Source organism: Stenella coeruleoalba, assembly GCF_951394435.1.
Source record: "Stenella coeruleoalba genome assembly, chromosome: 8".
NCBI lineage: Eukaryota > Metazoa > Chordata > Mammalia > Artiodactyla > Delphinidae > Stenella > Stenella coeruleoalba.
The window spans coordinates 7349606-7368080 of NC_137154.1; the positions used below are offsets into that span (position 1 = coordinate 7349606).

At 55.8% G+C, this 18475-nt stretch overlaps 2 protein-coding genes across 3 annotated transcripts; one reads left to right on the plus strand and one right to left on the minus strand.

Annotated features, from left to right (window-relative positions):
• Nucleotides 1-4160: 4160 nt before the first annotated feature.
• On the plus strand, nucleotides 4161-14604 carry NAALADL1 (N-acetylated alpha-linked acidic dipeptidase like 1; the record flags this gene model as incomplete). The annotated part of the gene is made up of 18 exons (XM_079929520.1): nucleotides 4161-4360; nucleotides 4431-4603; nucleotides 4685-4806; nucleotides 5193-5315; nucleotides 7329-7612; nucleotides 7714-7818; nucleotides 8524-8609; nucleotides 8753-8872; nucleotides 11774-11859; nucleotides 11943-12006; nucleotides 12092-12159; nucleotides 12401-12492; nucleotides 12574-12664; nucleotides 13406-13487; nucleotides 13572-13745; nucleotides 13820-13907; nucleotides 14018-14110; nucleotides 14418-14604. 18 exons carry the CDS (start codon nucleotides 4161-4163, stop codon nucleotides 14602-14604), a joined length of 2238 nt encoding a protein of 745 aa, XP_079785646.1.
• Nucleotides 14605-15108: 504 nt separating this feature from the next.
• Nucleotides 15109-18249, minus strand: SAC3D1 (SAC3 domain containing 1). Of its 2 annotated transcripts, XM_079929624.1 has the most exons (3): nucleotides 18131-18249; nucleotides 17364-17944; nucleotides 15109-16047 (listed from the first exon to the last, which is right to left on the minus strand). In XM_079929624.1, the coding sequence occupies exons 2-3, from the start codon at nucleotides 17935-17937 to the stop codon at nucleotides 15545-15547; spliced, it is 1077 nt and encodes a 358-aa protein (XP_079785750.1). In that variant the 5' UTR covers nucleotides 17938-17944; nucleotides 18131-18249; the 3' UTR covers nucleotides 15109-15544. The 2 variants fall into 2 exon arrangements, with proteins under 2 accessions (XP_079785750.1, XP_079785749.1); XM_079929623.1 differs by having other exon boundaries at nucleotides 17364-18241.
• Between the last annotated feature and the right edge of the window lie 226 nt (nucleotides 18250-18475).

The following is an 18475-nucleotide window of genomic DNA, read 5'->3' on the forward strand; positions in this document are numbered from 1 at the left end:
AAGCGATCCAGGGACGATTGATCAGCTGTGACCAGCACTGCTGCCGGGTCAAGTAAGAAGAGAGGACAGAACTGACCACTGGATCCAGCAACATGGAGCAAAGTGGACATTTTCAAGAGTAATTTTAGTGGAGTAAAGCCTGAATGGAGTGGCCTCTAGAAAGAACGGGAGGGCTTACCTGGTGGCACAGTGGTTAAGAATCCGCCTGCCAATGCAGGCGACACGGGTTCGAGCCCTGGTCCGGGAAGCTCCCACACGCCGCGGAGCAACTAAGCCCATGCGCCACAACTACTGAGCCTGTGCTCTAGAGGCTGCAAGCCACAACTACTGAAGCCCGTGCGCCTAGAGTCTGTGCGCCGCAGCAAGAGAAGCCACTGCAGTGAGAAGCCTGCACACCACAACAAAGAGTAGCCCCCGCTCGCCGCAACTAGAGAAGGCCCGTGCACAGCAACGAAGACCCAACACAGGCAAAAATAAATAAATTAATAAATAAATTAAAAAAAAAAAGAATAGGAGGAGAGGATCTGGAGACCAGCATGGTCCACTCTTCCGAGGAGTTTTATCATAAAAGGGGACAGAAAAATGGGACGGTTACTAGAGGAGCAAGTGGAATTGAGAGATTTTTTTTTTTTTTTTTTTGTGGTACATGGCCCTCTCACTGTTGTGGCCTCTCCCGTTGCGGAGCAACAGGCTCCGTACGCGCAGGCTCAACGGCCATGGCTCACGGGCCCAGCCGCTCCGCGGCATGTGGGATCTTCCCAGACCGGGGCACGAACCCGTGTCCCCTGCATCGGCAGGCGGACTCTCAACCACCGTGTCACCAGGGAAGCCTGAGAGATTTTTTTTTAAAGATGGTGTTAAACACCATAAACAGGGGCTTTAGGTGGATGGAAGTGATCCACTAAAGGCAGGGAGGCTTGTGGGGCCACATCCTTGAGCAGCGAGGGGGTGGGCTCTGCACAGGGGAGAGGCTGCCTTGGACAGGGGTGTGGATCACACATCACGGTGACGTTCCCTCTGATTTTCTCAGTGAAGTAGGAAGCACGGTCATCAGCTGGGCGTGAGGGTGGAGGAGAATGTGTTGGAGGCTTGAGAAGAGAGGAGGGGATGTGCAACTCCCATCTAGGAGTGCTGGTGGGAGTGTGGACCGGCGAAGGACGGTAGGACTGCCGGGCAGTACTGAGGACCTGTTTGAGGTCTAGGATCGTAAACCTAAAGCGAGATGAGGGAGGTCATCTGACTCCACAGGCATATTCAGGGTCAAGGGTGCAGGTTCAGAGTAGGTGGAGGGGCGGATGTAACCAGGTCGGGGGTTTTCCAGTGAATGTGACCAAAACAGAGAGGATCAAGGGGGTGGAGAGGGTTTGCAAGGGACTCAGGCTGGGCCAGGAGGGAGGAAAGCACACGTGGGAGGTGAGGGAGAGTGGAAAGGAGCTAGCACCAATGGACTGGCTGTCCTGGAGGGGTGGAAGAACTCTCCAAGTCCGAGTGATGGAGCGAGCGAGGTGGGAAGATAAAAAGGAAATCAAATGCATTAGCTCCCTGAAGGGATTTCCATCAACACTCACAGTCCAAAATGTTCAGGGAGGGGCCATACGATCTTCCCATCCAAGAAGGGGAAAAAAGATTGATCGAGTTATTGTCTGGTGCCTACAGCAGCATAGACATCAGCTGACTCCAACAGCCTGAGCCGGAGCTCTCCGGTGTCACCACTCAGATGTCACACGCTCTTGTCCAGATGTCATGTCTGTGGCTTCACATGTTCCTTCCAGGAGAGGGTGGGGCAGGACCATGGAGCTGCTGCCTCATGGTGTCATCACCAGGTCTGTTCCTCAGCTTATCAGCTGACCTTGGTGTCTGGCTGGCTGCCTGGTGGTGGCTGTCCCCCTGTGCCCTCATAAGGAATGTGTGTGCCCCCCACACTGATGGCCTTCTGATAATATTATATTCTAGGTGTTCATAATCAGCTCTCCAAGGACTGTGGCTTTCTGGTGCACCTTCCTGAAGTCCCTGATCACACTATACCCTACCCTTAGTCCCGCCACTCTAACACGCTAACCCTCCCAACCAGCTCAAGGGGACGTGGGTACGGTGGTGCAGGTGAATGGGGCTGTAAGCAGTAGGAAGGGGGCTGCTCTGAGAGGGTGCTGTGAAATCACACACACACACACACACACACACACACACACACGTGCACACCGTGCCCAGCTCCCCCAGATTTCCAGGCATCTTTGGGCCAATCAATGGGTTGCAGCCTGGGGACGTCCCTAGTGGTCCAGTGGTTAAGAATCCGCTTTCCAGTGCAGGGGATGCGGGTTCTATCCCTGGTTGGGGAACTAAGAGCCCACATTCTGAGGGGGAACTAAGCCCGCACATCACAACTACTGAGCCTGCGCACTCTGGAGCCCACACGCCACAACTAGAGAGCCCGCATGCCGCAACTGGAGAAGCCCATGCACCACAACTAGGACCCAATGTAGCCAAATAAATAAATATTTAAACAACAAACAAACAAAAAAACCCAATGGGTTGCAGCCTGGCTGGGCAGAATCCCAAGGCAGGATAGGCCATGGCAGGTGGAAGGAGTCACACTTGAGCCCCAGGGACCTTCCCAGCCCTGCCTGGCTGTCTATGAAGTCTGAAAGAGGCTTAAAGCGAGTACTTGGTGGTTCCCTCTCCCTCTCAGCCCTTATACGTGCCAGGCCCTCTGTAAGGATGGCCTGCCCCTTGCCTCCTCTGCACGCTGAATGCCTTCTCATCCTTGGAAGATTCCCCTCAAGTGTTCCCTTCTGGACAGAATTTGTCATTCTCTCCACTGGGAGCATGGTGGTCCTCCCTCTATAGGGGCGCTTACCACATGGTTGAACCCAAAGCCTATCTGACTCCCCTGCTAGACTTGAGTCCCTGGGCACCTTGTCTTCCCCAGGGCCTGGCATGGAGGTGGCATAGGGCTGAATAAATGAAAGGTGCTTGCAGGTAGGAGTGAATAAATGAATGGATGGATGAATGAATGGATGGATGAATGAATAGATGGATGGACTCCTGGTAGGGTCAGGGGATGGAGGTCAGCTTGTCAAGAAAGTGTGCTTCTCTGGCTCTGTCCTCTAGAACAGTCTTCCTTTCTTTTCTTTTTAAATTTAATTTACTTTTTGGCTGCGTTGTGTCTTTGTGGCTGCACGTGGGCTTTCTCTAGTTGCAGCGAGCAGGGGCTACTCTTCGTTGCGGTGTGCGGGTTTCTCATTGCGGTGGCTTCTCTTGTTGCGGAGCACGGGCTCTAGGTGCGCAGGCGTCAGTAGTGGGGGCTCGCAAGCTTAGTTGCTCTGCGGCATGTGACACCTTCCTACACCAGGGCTCGAACCCGTGTCCCCTGCGTTGGCAGGCGGACTCTTAACTACTGCGCCACCAGTGAAGTGCCCAGTCTCCTCTTCTAAGAGTCCCACTTTCTCCTATAAACTGGGACCCCTGCGGGATAGTTACAGAGAATTCTTCTGAGTCCCTCTTTTCCCCTTAGCTCTAGGCTTAGCATTTTAAGGGGTCAGATGAGGCAGGAGTGGCTACAATGTACTGAGTCCCTACTATGGGCTCAACACCACGCTAGACATTTTACAGATGTGGCCTTGTTTAATGAAAACAGCACCACAGTTCTGTGAAATAGGCTCTATTATCCATTTTACAGCTAAGAAAACAGGCTCAGGGAAGCTAAGTGAATTGCCTAAGGTCACACAACTTACGTCTAGCAAAGGATGGGATTTGAACTTAAAACCCAATCAGGTAGCCAGGGCTGGATGTGCTGGAGATGGAATGACACCAGGGAAACAGAGGCAGGGGTGGTGGGCAGCAGGCCCAGCCCTGCTCTGGAGACAGGGACTGAGTTCTAGTCCTACCTTGGCCTCTCCTATTGGGAGACCGTGGGTGAAACTTTGTCCCTCTCCAAGCCTCAGCGTCCAGGTATGCATTTGATGCCCCTTGGAGGTCTCTTCCAAGTGAATGTTGCAGAAATCGAGCTGGATGTGAAGAGCTCCTGGCCCTTCCTGCAGGACACTCCCTTACTCTCCCTGCCAGCTAGTGGCCAAAGGGCAGGGCCACCTATTAGGTAATGGTTAACTGGACCCGACACCCCATCTATAAGGAGCCACACCAGCTGGCCAAGACTCCACAGGATGCAGTGTGTGAAGGTGCTTGGAGGGGTGCTGGGGGCCGCTGCCCTCTTGGGGCTGGGGATCATCCTGGGCCACTTTGCCATCCCCAAGGGGACTGACCTGCCAGCCCCCAGTGCCTCAGCCTCCCAGGACCTGGACCTGGAGATCCTTGAGGCTGTCGTGGGACAGCTCGATGCCAACAGGATCCGGGAGAACCTTAGGTGAGAGGCCTGCCCAGGTGCCCCTCCTGTTTGCCAGAGGCTCCTCCCTGACCCTGGGCCCACCCTGCAGAGAACTCTCCAAGGAGCCGCACCTGGCCACCAGCCCCCGGGATGAGGCGCTGGTGCAGCTGCTACTGCGGCGCTGGCAGGACCCGGAGTCGGGCCTGGACTCAGCCGGGACCTCTGAGTACGAAGTGCTGCTGTCCTTCCCCAGCCAGAAGCAGCCCAACCGTGTGGATGTTGGTGAGGTCCTGCTCTGGCCTGGGGAGGCCTGTGGGCCGGGAGAGCTGCTGGCCCAGCCCAGACACTGCCCTCTCTCCACAGTGGGTCCTGCTGGGGACATCCTCTTCTCCTCCCAACGAAGTGAAGAGAACCTGACTGGGGAGCAGGGGGACCCCAATGTGGTACCACCGTATGCTGCCTATGCTCCCCCCGGAACCCCTCAGGTGGGCCTGGGACACCCCCTCCCCACTGCCATGGCCCAGCTCCCGCTGGCTTCTACCCCAGCTGCTCCCATCCTGACCCACGGGCAGTTGAAGAAAAGTGCCTCAACTGGGGCTCAGCCCCACCCAGAATTTACTTGCTTCCACACTCCACTACGACTCCTTTTGCCCATCACTTAGTCATTCAACAAACACTAATGGGCCCTGCTCAAAGCCAGGCCTGATACAGGGTACCTGGACACAGAGCAAACCAGGTGTGACTTTGTCTTGGGGAGCTTATAAGCTCTAGGCGAGGTTGGGGGACGGAATCTAAATCCTTCATCCTGCCACTCAGCCTTTCCCCTTCTTTCCTGGGCCTGGCTCTAAGGGTCACCTTCTCTGGGGAACAGGGCCTCCTCGTCTATGCTAACCGGGGCTCGGAAGAAGACTTCATGGAGCTATACCAACAGGGCATCAAACTCCAAGATAGCATCGTCCTGACCCGCTATGGGGGTGTAGGGCGCTGGGCTAAGGTAAGCAGCAGCCCCCAGTGGACAGGAGGATGTGTGGGGAAGGGAATGGAGCAGGGCTGAGGGGTAGGCCAAGCCCTGGGCTCGGGGCAGTAGAGGGTGAAGGATTCCTTCCACCCACCAATGGCCTGCTTTGGCACTCTGCCCAGCCAGGCTCTAGCCCATTGATTGGCCCAAAGAACACTTAGGTGCTGTGTGACCTTGGATATCTCCCCTAACCTCCCTGAGCCTTGGGAAATAAAGGAATTGGGCACATTTTTCAGCTTTGGTATATTCTGGAAGTCTAAGTCCTCCTGTGACATAGTTCTTCTGAACATTCGACTTAAATCCCTCCTGTTGTCCCTTCCTCCACAACTTGCTTCTTTTCAACACAAATTTTTTTTTTTTTTTTTTTTTGCGGTACACTGGCCTCTCACGTTGCGGAGCACAGGCTCCGGACGCGCGGGCTCAGCGGCCATGGCTCACGGGCCCAGCCGCTCCGCGGCATGTGGGATCTTCCCGGACCAGGGCACAAACCCATGTCACCCACATCGGCAGGCAGACTCTCAACCACTGCGCCACCAGGGAAGCCCTCAACACAAAATTTTGACTGAGGGTTACATGTTTGTGTTTTCTTAAATGTTTACTTACTTATTTATTTTAAATATAAAAAGGTATAGAGTGGGAGCAGGGACTAGGGAGTTAGTCTTTAGTGGGTCCAGAGTTTCAAATCTGCAAAATGAAGAGAGTTCTGGAGGTGAATGGAGGTGATGGTAGCACAGTAATAGGAATATACTTAATGCCACTGAACTGTGTGCTTTAAAATGGTTAAGAGAGTAAATTTCATGTTATGTGTACTTTATCACAATTTAAAAAGAAGTAAAATAAATAAATAAATAAAAGAAGTGCCCGTGATAAGAGCTGGGGGTAAAAAAATGGAAAGAAAAGAGAAGAAGGGCGAACAGGCGTGGTGGAATTATACAGATTATGAAACTTCCAGTTTAAAAAAAAAAAGTATAGAGTGAAAAAGTTTTCTCATAATGCCATCCTCCTAAAAGGTAGCTTGTTTGTTTGTTTACGGGATATGTACCCAGAGTTTCTTTGGGAAGAAGAACATATGAAGATATATTCTCACTTCCTTCTCCTTTTATATAAAGGTAGCATAAATATACTGCTCTGAGCTATGCTGTTTTCACCTTAATACGTCCTGGAGATCATTCTCAATTGGTGCATAAACTCTGTCCTTGATCTTTTTTTTTTTTAATGTACTGTTTTGTTTTTACTGTCCTAAAATATATGTAACATACATTTTACCAGCTTACCAGGTTAACCATTTTTAAAATGTACACTGCAATGGCATTAAGGATATTCACAATATCATGCAACCATCATTACTAACCATTTCCAGAATGCTTTCATGGTTCCAGATGAAACTCTGTACCCATTAAACACTAACTCCCCCATTCTCCCTCTGCAGCCCCTGGTAACCTCTATTTGACTTTCTGTCTCTATAAATTTGCCTCATCTCGGTACCTCACATAAGAGGAATCATGTGATATTTGTCCTTTTGTGTCTGGCTTATTTCACTTAGCACAATGTTTTCAAAGTTCATTGATGTATCAGAAGTTCACTCCTTTTTAAGAATCAGTAATATTCCTTTGCACGTTATATACTAGGTTTTCCTTATCCATTCATCAGTGATGGACGGTTGGGCTGTTTCCACCTTTTGGCTACTATGAACAGTGTTTATATGAACATGGGTTTAGGAGCACATCCTCCTTCTTTTACACAGCTGCATAGTACTCCACTGCAGGGTACCTCCGTTTAGTTAATGACCCCATTGATGAGCCGTTGCCTAGGCTCAACAGTCTTTTGCTGCCTCAAGCGGCACTGCAACAAATGACTTGCGTTAAGTATCATCTTGCCGGTGGGAAGACAGATCTGTCCTGGCTTCCACAGTGAGGGAGGGAGGAAGAGGAACAAGATGTGCCCCCTTCTCGCCCCTCCCCTAAACACAGCCTCCTCTGCCTTCTGCAGGCTGTGAATGCTGCCAAGTATGGGGTGGCTGGGGTGCTGGTGTACACGGACCCTGCAGATATCAACGACGGGAAAAGCTTGCCGAACGAGACCTTCCCGCACTCCTGGGGACTTCCTCCCTCGGGGGTGGAGCGAGGCTCCTACTTTGAGTATTTTGGGGACCCCCTGACTCCTTACCTTCCAGCCAACCCCTCCTCCTTCCGCCTGGACTCTGACAATGCCTCCGGATTTCCCCCAATTCCCACTCAGCCCATTGGCTTCAAGGATGCAGAAGTCCTTCTCTGGTGAGCTTTTGCCCTGGGGTCTCCTTCCCACTCTCCAGTGGCCCCCAAACTTCAACCCCCGCACCCATATTTGCTCTGATGGGCCTCCCCCTCCTCCCCAGCAACCTGCAGGGAGCCTCAGCCCCGGCTGCCTGGCAGGGAGCCCTGGGCTGTGACTACAAGCTGGGGCCCGGCTTCCGTTCTGATGGTATCTTCCCAGCAGGCAGGTGAGATGGGGCCCCCTCCTCCCCCAACGCTTCCCTTCTCTTCCCTTGTTATGCTTCCTTGATCCTGGTTTCCTCAGTGCTCACTTCAAGGCCTGGCCTTTCCCTTTCTCCTGTCTCCCAACCCCTCCCTGATTCCAGAGTATCTGTCTTGTCTTTGGGGAAGCCTGTGAAACAGCTGCGTGCCTCACAAGGCCCTGTGGGGTCCCCCCCACCTCACCTTGGACCTCCATTCTCCAGCCGCCCCCTCTCTTGAACACACCCAGCTCCTTCCCACATCAGGGCCTCTGCACTTGCTGTTCCTGCTGATGGGAACATCCTTCCCCACGCTCTGTCATTCCTGGCCTGCACTAACCTCCCCACCTGCCACCAGGTACCTTGTCGGTGTCCTCCCAAGCCCCTTCACTGCCTGCAGTTGTTCACTTCCTTGGGGTCTGCCTCCCTCAGGAGAGGGAGGTCTCACGAGGGTGGGGTCCATGTCTGTCTCAGTCATCGCCCAGAGCCTGGTACGCTGCTGGCATACACTAGGTATCCAATAAGTGAGTGAGTACAAAGGAGAATTGGAATCAGAAGAGCTGGGCTCTAGCCTCGCTGTCTCTCCTGGTATTTCCAGGCAAGTGATCTTGCCAGGTCCCTTTCCTGCTCTGGGCCTCAGTTTCTCCTACTTTGGTGGAGGGGAAGACTCCTAACACCCCTACGCTCCCCCAGCCAGGTGAACGTGAGTGTCTACAACCGCCTGGAGCTGCGGAACTCCTCCAACGTCCTGGGGATCATCCGCGGGGCCGTGGAGCCTGGTGAGCGCCGCCTCACTGTTCCCTGCGCCCCCAGGACCCGGCCCTGCTCTGAGCGCCCCTGACCATGCCCCCTCTGCCCAGCCTGGCTGCCCCACCCACCCTCGCTCCTCCACTTGGGCGTCTGACTCTGCTCCTCCCGCCAGACCGCTATGTGCTGTATGGAAACCACCGGGACAGCTGGGTTCACGGGGCCGTGGACCCCAGCAGTGGCACTGCTGTCCTCCTGGAGCTCTCCCGCGTCCTGGGGACTCTGCTGAAGAAGGGTGAGCGGATCCTGCTCCCCTGGTCCAGGGACTCTCTCCCCAGGAGGTCGCCTTCTGCTCAGTCCTCCCCGAGCTTTTGGGCGTCCTGTCCCCCCTCCTCTCTCTCATTCTCCAGTCCCCACTTGGGCGAAGCTTGAGGGCCCTGGGGGCAGACATGCATGGACACCAGCCCTGGCCTCGCTCGAGTAGCCCAGGGTGGTGCAGGGAACTTGTGCAATACCTTCTGAGGGTTTCCTGGGCCCCTCCAATGAAGCGAGGCCAGATGTGGTCTCGAGCGAGGCAGTGCCCAGGCTCTGCCCTCAGGGAGTCTCAGCCCAGTTGAGGCAGGGGTGACGGACAATCGTCAACTCAACAAATATGTCCCCCGTGGCTAGTATGTGCCAGGCCAGTTCTAGGCACTGGACGTCCCCCAGTGAACACCAGAGTTCATGCTGTAATGACAACTGTGAAACGTGCTATAAGGAAAAATACCTACCAGGCTTTCCAGATGCAAGCCAGAGCGCAGGGAGGCGGCAGTTCTGGGAGCGGTAGGGGTGGAGATCCAGGTGGAGGGCACAGCATATGGGAAGGAGCAGCTGGACCAGGTGGCAGAGCTGGATATTTCCTAAAAATAAGGACATTTTCTTTCATAACCACAGTGCAATGCTCAGAATCAGGAAATTAACAATTTTGCCAATTGTTCTGAAAACTTTTGTTTTGTTTTTAAATGGGCAAAGTACTTTATTTATTTTATTTTACTTTTTTGGCTGCATTGGGTCTTCGTTGCTGCGCACGGGCTTTCTCTAGTTGCTGCGAGTGAGGGCTACTCTTTGTTGCGGTGCGTGGTCTTCTCATTGCAGTGGCTTCTCTTGTTGCGGAGCAAGGGTTCTAGGTGACGGGCTTCAGTAACTGTGGCACATGGGCTCAGTAGTTGTGGCTCGCGGACTCTAGAGCGCAGGCTCAGTAGTTGTGACGCATGGGCTTAGTCGCTCCAAGGCATGTGGGATCTTCCCGGACCAGGGCTCGAACCCATGTCCCCTGCATTGGCAGGCGGATTCTTAACCACTGCGCCACCAGGGAAACCCGGCAGGCGGATTCTTAACCACTGCACCACCAGGGAAGCCCCTGTTCCAATAACTTTTAGAGCAAAAGAAATTTCTCGTCCAAGAACCAATCCAGGATCACACGTTGCACATGTAGTAGTTGCATGGGTCATTTGTAATAGTTTCTTAGCTGTTCTTTCTTTCATGATCCTGATATTTCATTTGTTGACTGTCCCTCAATTTGGGTTTGTCTGATTAGATTCATCTTATGCATTTTTGGCAGAAAAAAATGAGAATTTTTCATTGCAAGCATGTAATCATTTTATACTTAAAAAATTTTTAGGGCTTCCTTGGTGGCACAGTGGTTAAGAATCTGCCTGCCAGGCTTCCCTGGTGGCGCAGTGGTTGAGAGTCCGCCTGCTGTTGCAGGGGACACGGGTTCGTGCCCCGGTCCGGGAATATCCCACATGCCGCGGAGCGGCTGGGCCCGTGAGCCATGGCCGCTGAGCCTGCGCGTCCAGAGCCTGTGCTCTGCAACGGGAGAGGCCACAACAGTGAGAGGCCCGCGAACCCCCCCAAAAAAAAAAAAAAAAAGAATCTGCCTGCCAATGCAGGGGACACAGGTTGGAGCCCTGGTCCGGGAAGATCCCCGGGCCGCGGAGCAACTAAGCCCGTGCGCCACAACTACTGAGCCTGCGCTCTAGAGCCCGCGAGCCACAACGACTGAAGCCCACGTACCTATAGCCCGTGCTCTGCAACAAGATAAGTCACTGCAATGAGAAGCCTGCGCACTGCAGCAAAGAGTAGCCCCTGCTCGCTGCAACTAGAGAAACCCCGCGCGCAGCAATGAAGACCCAACACAGTCAAAAATAAATAAATAAAATAAAATAAATTTTTAAAAATTTTATTTATTTGGCTGCACCGGGTCTTAGTTGTGGCACGCAGTATCTTTTAGTTGCGGCATGCGGGATCTAGTTCCCTGACCAGGTATCGAACCCAGGCCCCCTGCCTTGGGAGCGCGGAGTCTTAACCACTGGGCCACCAGGGAAGTCCCTATACTTAAAAAGTTTGGTTTAAAACAAAAAGATGAGGAATGATCAAAGGGGACTGAGTTGCATCCAGAGACGGGAGCACAGCCAGGGGCCCATAGCGCTGTGGAGGGGTAGGGGGAATCTGAAGGCGGTGAGGGGGTCAAGCAAGGACCTCGGAGGCTTCCGGGAGGTGGCTGAGGCCTGTGGCAAGAGCAGCGAGAGCACAGAGACTGGAGATGGAAGCCAGGCTGCGGGAGGCTATGAGAAGCAATGTGGGACATTGGTTAAGCCCCTGGATTCTGGAGCCAGGCCTTGGATTTGAACCCTGGCTCTGCTGCCTACCAGCTGTGTAATCCTGGCAAGTCATTAAACTTCTCTATGGCTCAGTTTCCTCAATGGAGAGAGTCATAGTCTGTCCCTCACGACGTGTTGTAAGGATTGGCTCAATGTGGATAACGCTCTAAGGAGAATGTGAATGTATCATCGCCAAGTGAAGATGATTAGGGGAGAGTTTTGCATAGGATACATGGAGGAGAGAGTTGGAGGACCTCTAATCAGCATAGCCAGAGAGAAGAGGGGGATAGGGCATTCTGGCAGAAGGGACCCCCTGACGGAGGGAGATCGGTGTTGGCGTCAATGTTGGGGGCTGTCACAGAAGCGGAGGGGCGCGGGTAAAAGGAGGATGGAGCCTCAGGGAAGGCTTGGCCAGGGAGGTGCCAGGACCTACCTCCAGTCGCCTGTGCCCGGCCCGTTCCAGTCCTCCCTCCTCTCCACATCCCCAACCTTCCCCCTAAGCCACCCCATGATCCGAGGAATCTTGCCCTCCAGCCCTTTATCCCCATCCCCAGGCACCTGGCGTCCCCGAAGATCCATCGTGTTTGCGAGCTGGGGGGCAGAGGAGTTTGGGCTCATCGGCTCCACAGAGTTCACGGAGGTGAGCGAGCCCCGCAGCTCGCCGCTCGAGGGGGTTTCCGGGGCAGGGCAGCGCGGGGCTGACGGGGTCCCACCCGCCTGCAGGAGTCCTTCAGCAAGCTGCAGGAGCGCGCCGTAGCCTACATCAACGTGGACATCTCGGTGTTTGGTATGAGGGGCGGCTGGGCTTACTCGGGGAGGAGGGAAACGAAAGGGCGGGGCCCGAATAGAGTCTTTCTCGGATCCCCTCACAGCCAATGCCACCCTGAGGGCGCAGGGGACGCCCCCGGTCCAAAGCGTCATCTTCTCTGCAGCCAAACAGGTGGAAATGGGAGGGGCTGGGAGCTGGGCTGGGAGGAGGACGGGCGGGGCGGGGCTACACGGGGTAGGCGGGGCTGGAGCTGGTACTTATTAGAAGGGCTGGGGGTGGGACTGAGGCTGCGGGGTGGGCCTTGTAGGACCCGCAGGACTGTGCGTGGGCTCGGGTGGGCAGAGCGGAGGACCAGCCTGGTCGTGGGGCCTGGGGAGGGGCCAGCCCCGAGACTAGATCCCCCTCCGCTCAGATCCGCGCACCAGGCCCCGGCAGTCTCAGCATCTATGACAACTGGATCCGATATTCCAACCGTAGCAGCCCGGTGTACGGCCTGGTCCCCAGGTGAGCCCAGGGCCGGGCTGGGGACTCCGGGCTGGCGAGCTGGCCCAGCGCCCTGCAGCCTAACCATCTTCCTTCCCGCAGCCTGGGCACTCTGGGTGCGAGCAGCGACTACGCACCCTTCATTCACTTCCTGGGCATCTCCTCCATGGACATCGCCTACACCTATGACCGGGTAAACGGACACCCCTCCGTCCCCCATCCCGGTTCCTTGCTCCACCAGCCCCCTCCTCTCCTTCGGGCCGCTCCAGTGCAAACTGAACCCAGCTCCCTCACTCATTAGCTGTGCTACCTCAGCCAAGTTTCTTTACCTCTCTTGAGCATGTTCACCCTCGTCTATGTTATTTTATCAAATTTAAGATACAGCTGAGTATAAGATGCACTGTCATGATACGCACTATTCAGGAGGGAAGAAAGCACTGTCAAGTAGTTGCAGGATGACACTGACTGTAAGAAGCATCCTGATTCCAGAGATCTTAAAATGTTTATCTCAGAATAGATTAAATAACAGTATAAACCAGGGGTGGTCTGAGGGTAAAGTGAGATAAGGGATGCGGAGTGCCCAACCTGTCTCCCTGTTTGATGCTCCAAAAGGCCCTTTCACCCCTCCATGGCTACACCACTCTTGAGTGGTGGAGTTGGGATGTGAATCCTCTTGTCTGACTGCAAACCCCAGGTTCTTCTCCTTCATGTGAAACGGGAAACTGGCACCTGACCCAGCTTTGCCACTTATTAGCTGTGTGATGTCAGGAAGGTTACTTAACCTCTCTGAGCCTGCTTCCACCTCTGTAAAGTAGGAATCCTAGAACCTTCCTCACAGATGTGGTGACAATTGAATTGAAATAATGTCTCTACATTGTATGCTTCCCTCCACTTCCCATCCCAAGCTTGTCACCTCTGGGTCTTGTTCCCCCAGAGCAAGACCTCAGCCCGGATCTACCCTACCTACCACACAGCCTTTGACACCTTTGATTACGTGGACAAGTTTGTGGACCCTGGTGAGGACGAGGGCAAGGGGCATCCTGAGGCTGGAGGAGGATGGGCTGAAGACTGAGTCCTGGCCTTGTTGCGCTTCCTGCAAGGTTTCAGCAGCCATCAGGCCGTGGCCCAGACCGTGGGCAGTGTGCTTCTCCGGCTCAGTGACAGCCTCTTCCTGCCTCTCAATGTCAGTGACTACAGCGAGACCCTCCGCAGCCTCCTGCAGGCTGCCCAGCAGGAACTTGGTGGCCTGTTGGAGCAGCACAACATCAGCCTGGGTACGGAGCCCCCCAACACTGAGGCATGGGGAGCCCTGCACCCCCAGGGCTAAGATGCTGGCTGTTCCCCACAGGACCTCTGGTGACCGCAGTGGAGAAGTTTGAGGAGGCAGCCACGGTGTTGGGCCAACACGTATCAGCACTGCAGAAGGGCACCCCCGAGTGAGCAAGGGCTGCAAGCAGGTGTCTGGGAGGGCGGCATCCAGGGCAGGACGCAGGCTGGCAGCTGGGCTGCTGGCTGTAGGGTGATCAGAGGGCCCTGTCGCCTCCAGCCCCCTGCAGGTGCGGATGCTCAATGACCAGCTGATGCTCTTGGAACGGACTTTCCTGAATTCGCGAGCCTTCCCAGAGGAACGCTACTACAGGTGAACCTGTCCTGAAGCTCTTCGAGGTGCAGTGAGGCTGGGCAATGGGCACCCGCTGGAGGGACGAAAATGTCAGTTTTGCTGGCCTTTAGAGCACAACCCAGTCCCTTGAGACAGTTGGGGAGTCAGGCTTAAAGGATGGGAGGCAAATCGGTGAAGGTCACCCTGGGACTAGAACCTGCATCTCTTCCCACCACCAGTGGAGAGGGGCTTTTGTGCCTAGCTGTATACAGGAGCTGTTCCGGGCTGAAGCGCCCCTCTCTCCTGGCCCCTGAATGGTCCTATCCTCCCCCATTTCTCCTGTCAGCCATGTGCTCTGGGCACCCCGCACCGGCTCTGTACCCACGTTCCCGGGCCTGTCCAATGCCTGCTCCAAGGCCATGAACACAGGCCCCGGATCTGCAGCCTGGGCTGAGGTGCAGAGGCAGCTCAGCATCCTGGTGGTGGCCCTGGAGGGCGCAGCAGCCACCCTGAGGCCTGTGGCTGACCTCTGACCCTAGCCCTCATTCTTCAGCTCCCATCCCCACCCTTTATCCTAACCCTCTCCCACTCCAGTTTTCTTTGAGTGTGTCCCCGTCTCTCCTGATGCTAGGAAAGGGCACGACCACAGGACCCTCTCAAACTTCTGAGGCAACAGCTCAGGGCCCCACCGGTGCGGACACTTGAAGGGAGTGACAAGCCCCAGATGAAACTTTCCCTCTTCCTGGCTCTTGGTTGGCAGAGGGTGAACAGGAGATAGGGATGGTGGGGATGGCAAAACCACCAACTGCTCTTGGTGGTGGGTGGGTTAGGATGGGACGCATAATGGCAACCTTAGATGTCAACGCAGAGACCACCAGAGCTACTCCTCAGTGACCAGCAGGGAAACTGAGGCCCAGGGTGGATAGGGCATTGCCCAATTTGGGTTCCGCTCCCCCCACGCCCCTAGCATGTCTCAACTCCTCCCTGCCCTCCCCAAATAAATTGAGCCTAGCTGCTGTCCTTGCAAGACAAGTTCCTTTCACTTATTTATTTATTTTTAGACTTATTTTATTTATTTATATTTGGCTGCGTTGGGTCTTCGTTGCTGTGCGCAGGCTTTCTCTGGTTGCGGTGAGTGGGGCTACTCTTCACTGCGGTGCACGGGCTTCTCATTGCCGGGGCTTCTCTTGCTGTGAAGCATGGGCTCTAGGCGCACGGGCTTCAGTAGTTGTGGCTCACGGGCTCTAGAGCGCAGGCTCAGTAGTTGTGGCGCACGGGATTAGTTGCTCCGCGGCATGTGGGATCTTCCCTCACCAGGGCTCGAACCCGTGTCCCCTGCGTTGGCAGGTGGATTCTTAACCGCTGCGCCACCAGGGATGCCCAACGAGTTCCTTTTACTGTGTGGGAATCATGAAAAAACACCTGAGCGCTTCAGCCCCACTCCTGGGGCTCTGGGAGACTGCACAGCCCTCCTCATGCCGCACACTTGGGTGTGTCTACAGCCTCATCTTCCTCCTCTGCCGTGACCACCTCTTCCAGGGTGCGCCCTCCAAGCTTGTTCCCCACCAGTACTTGGCAGGTCCCGGCAGGTGGCAGCCCCTCCTCAGTGTAGTGACCCCTCAGGAACACGACTCTCTCCTGTCCATCTAAGGGCAGTCCATGGGCCTGGCACAGGTCCCGTGCCTCCTTGGGCCCATCCAGGGCCAGTAGGTGGACCATGAAGCCCAGGGGCAAGGTCTGGCCTTTGGGGGTGCTCAGGGCACGAGCGAGGCGGGCCAGGGCTCCCCGGCGGGCACGGCCCACATGGCACTGCACGGCGCAACTCTGCAGGTAGGGCAGGGTCCGGAGCAGGCGAAACAGGCGTGCAGTGTTGCCTTCGCGGAAGGCAGAGTCGACTGCCAGGGCAGTGCGCAGGGCTGGGCAGGAACGCAGGGCAGTGGGCAGCTTCAGAATCTCGTGAAGGGCCTCCACCGAGCCTGTGAGGGCGGGAAGCCCAAATGAGGACGCTGATTCCTTCTGGAGCAGGCCCACCTCCCGTGCCATCCCCTTAGGTCTCCCCCTGTCTCCCCTCCCACCTGCTCGGGTCTTCAGCCACGCCACCTCCGCCACCTCCTTCAGGCCCTCCTCGGAGCTCATCACCCTACCTCACTCCCCACCCCACCCCCACCTCCCAGTCTGGCCACGCCCCTCCCCCAGGCCAAGCCCACCCTCCCTCCCCCTTTCCCCCTTGGCCCCTTCCTAAGCCACATCAGAATTTGTTGCCAGAGGTTCGAGAACCCCTTCAAATAGTCTGGGTCCTCATAATAAAGTGAGGCAGTGTCTACAGAGGAAGGAAACAGGCCCAGATAATTTAATGACTTGCCTCAGACGGCCTTAGAGTTTGTACGTAGTAGAACTTGACCCAACCAAATCTTGAGTTTTCTGACTTCCAACCCAGCCCTTTCTCCACTGCCGTAGCTGCCCCAAGATTTGGGAGTTGCTTCTGCCACATCCTCCTCTGTCCGCCTGATGAGGCAATTATTTTTTCAAATTCTGCCTCTGCTCCCCTTCCAAGAATCACGACACTGGAAACTTGGGTCACTTTTTGTAAACTGAGGCTTCTGACCCATTAATGGTTGTGAAGTCAACAGCATTTTATTACAATTAAAAAGAATTTATTAAAATGCACCATCCATCCATAGAAAAGATCTAGTCTTGAACCTTCTGTTTCAGATACATTTGTTAGCATATGTGTTCTTGGCTGCTTTGTAACACTGACTGAACTGGAGGTTTAAAAAAAAGGTTGAAAACCACTATCTAGGGCTTCCCTGGTGGCGCAGCGGTTGGGAGTCCGCCTGCCGATGTAGGGGACACAGGTTCGTGCCCCGGTTCGGGAAGATCCCACATGCCGCGGAGCGGCTGGGCCCGTGAGCCGTGGCCGCTGAGCCTGCGCATCCGGAGCCTGTGCTCCGCAACGGGAGAGGCCACAACAGTGAGAGGCCCGCGTACCGCAAAAACAAAAACAAAAACAAACAAACAAACAAAACACTATCTAGGTCAACTGTCCCATTCTAACCCCATCCCCTCCACTTTTGTAACGAGAAAACTGAGACCCAAAGATGGGAAGAGACAGGCCAGAAGGTCCAAGTAGGAGCCGGTACATCTTGTGCATTGGCTGAGACACACATTTAGGAGGCAGGGATGGAGAGGGAGCTTCTGGTGAGGTTTTAAAGCTTCTCCTTCCTTTCCCGGCCTCCACTGTCCTCACGGAGGGCCGCCTGCCCCTTGTTCTATCGTGGGGACCCCGACTCACCTAGGTTATAGAGCAGAAAGAGGCCCTGGAAGGTGGCCTGCCGGGGGTAGGGCCCGGCGCCCAGCGCATAGCAGCGCCGCAGAGAACCAAAGCCCTCCTGCACCTGGGCCTGCAGCAACATCGGGTCCGCTGGCCCGTGCGCTGTGCTGGGTCCGAGCCGCGCCACCACTGCCAACAGCACTGCCAGCGCCGCTTCCAGCACCAACGCCGCCTCGACGTCGCCCGCGCCCTGCAGGGCCAGGTCCAGCCGCACGGCGCGCAACCGGTCCGCCACGAAGCTGGCTACCTCTGCGCGGGACGCGTCGGTGCGCTCCACCACCTCGCTGGCCAGGTAGCGCACGGTGGCCAACAGCACGGACGGCGGACGCAGCTGACTCGGTGGGGGCCGGATCTTCCCGGCGGCCGGCCGGCTGTACTCCTTCACTGCGCGCTGCGGGTCGGCTCGGGGCCTGTGCCCGCGACACCCCGGCGCCACCTCGAAGCGGTGCAGGCGACGCTCCTTTTCGCGCTGGGCGCGCTCAGCGGCCGGACACATGTCCACGCACGTGCCCACGGGCAGCTCGTAGCCGGGCATGGGTGGGCTGGGGGGGAAGGATGGGCGCTCAGCATCCCGTGGACAGGTGCGGCCACTCGCCCCATCCTGCGCAAGAGCACGCCAAGGCCGGCGGAGGCTCAGGGGAGGCGGGGCGGGGCCGACCCCGACGGGCCCGCCTCCCCGCCCTGGTCTAAGCATCCCCGCCGTCCGTTTGGCTCCGCAGTTCTCTCACCGAGTCCTGTGGCTTCCCACAGATCTTCGAGCAGGCCTCCCGAGATGCTCTGCGTTGTAGTTCAGGGTCAACACTGTTCCTCACGCTCAGGCCCAGCTAAAGCCCGCCCATCATGCACCTCAGCGGTCTGGGCCACTCCCATGATGCTCCGGTTTGTAGTCCCTTCCGCAACCAATCGCTTTGTAGGAGAGGCGGGGCAGGAGTGGGGCCACGCCTTCCCAGGCTCCAGCCCTCTGAATCATCACGGTTTGGCTTTGAACCACGGGCCCAGAGTGCGTGCACCCTCTTTGGTTCCTCTTCACCCAATAACCTGGCTCAAGGGGCCTTGCTGTCATTCTCTAATGT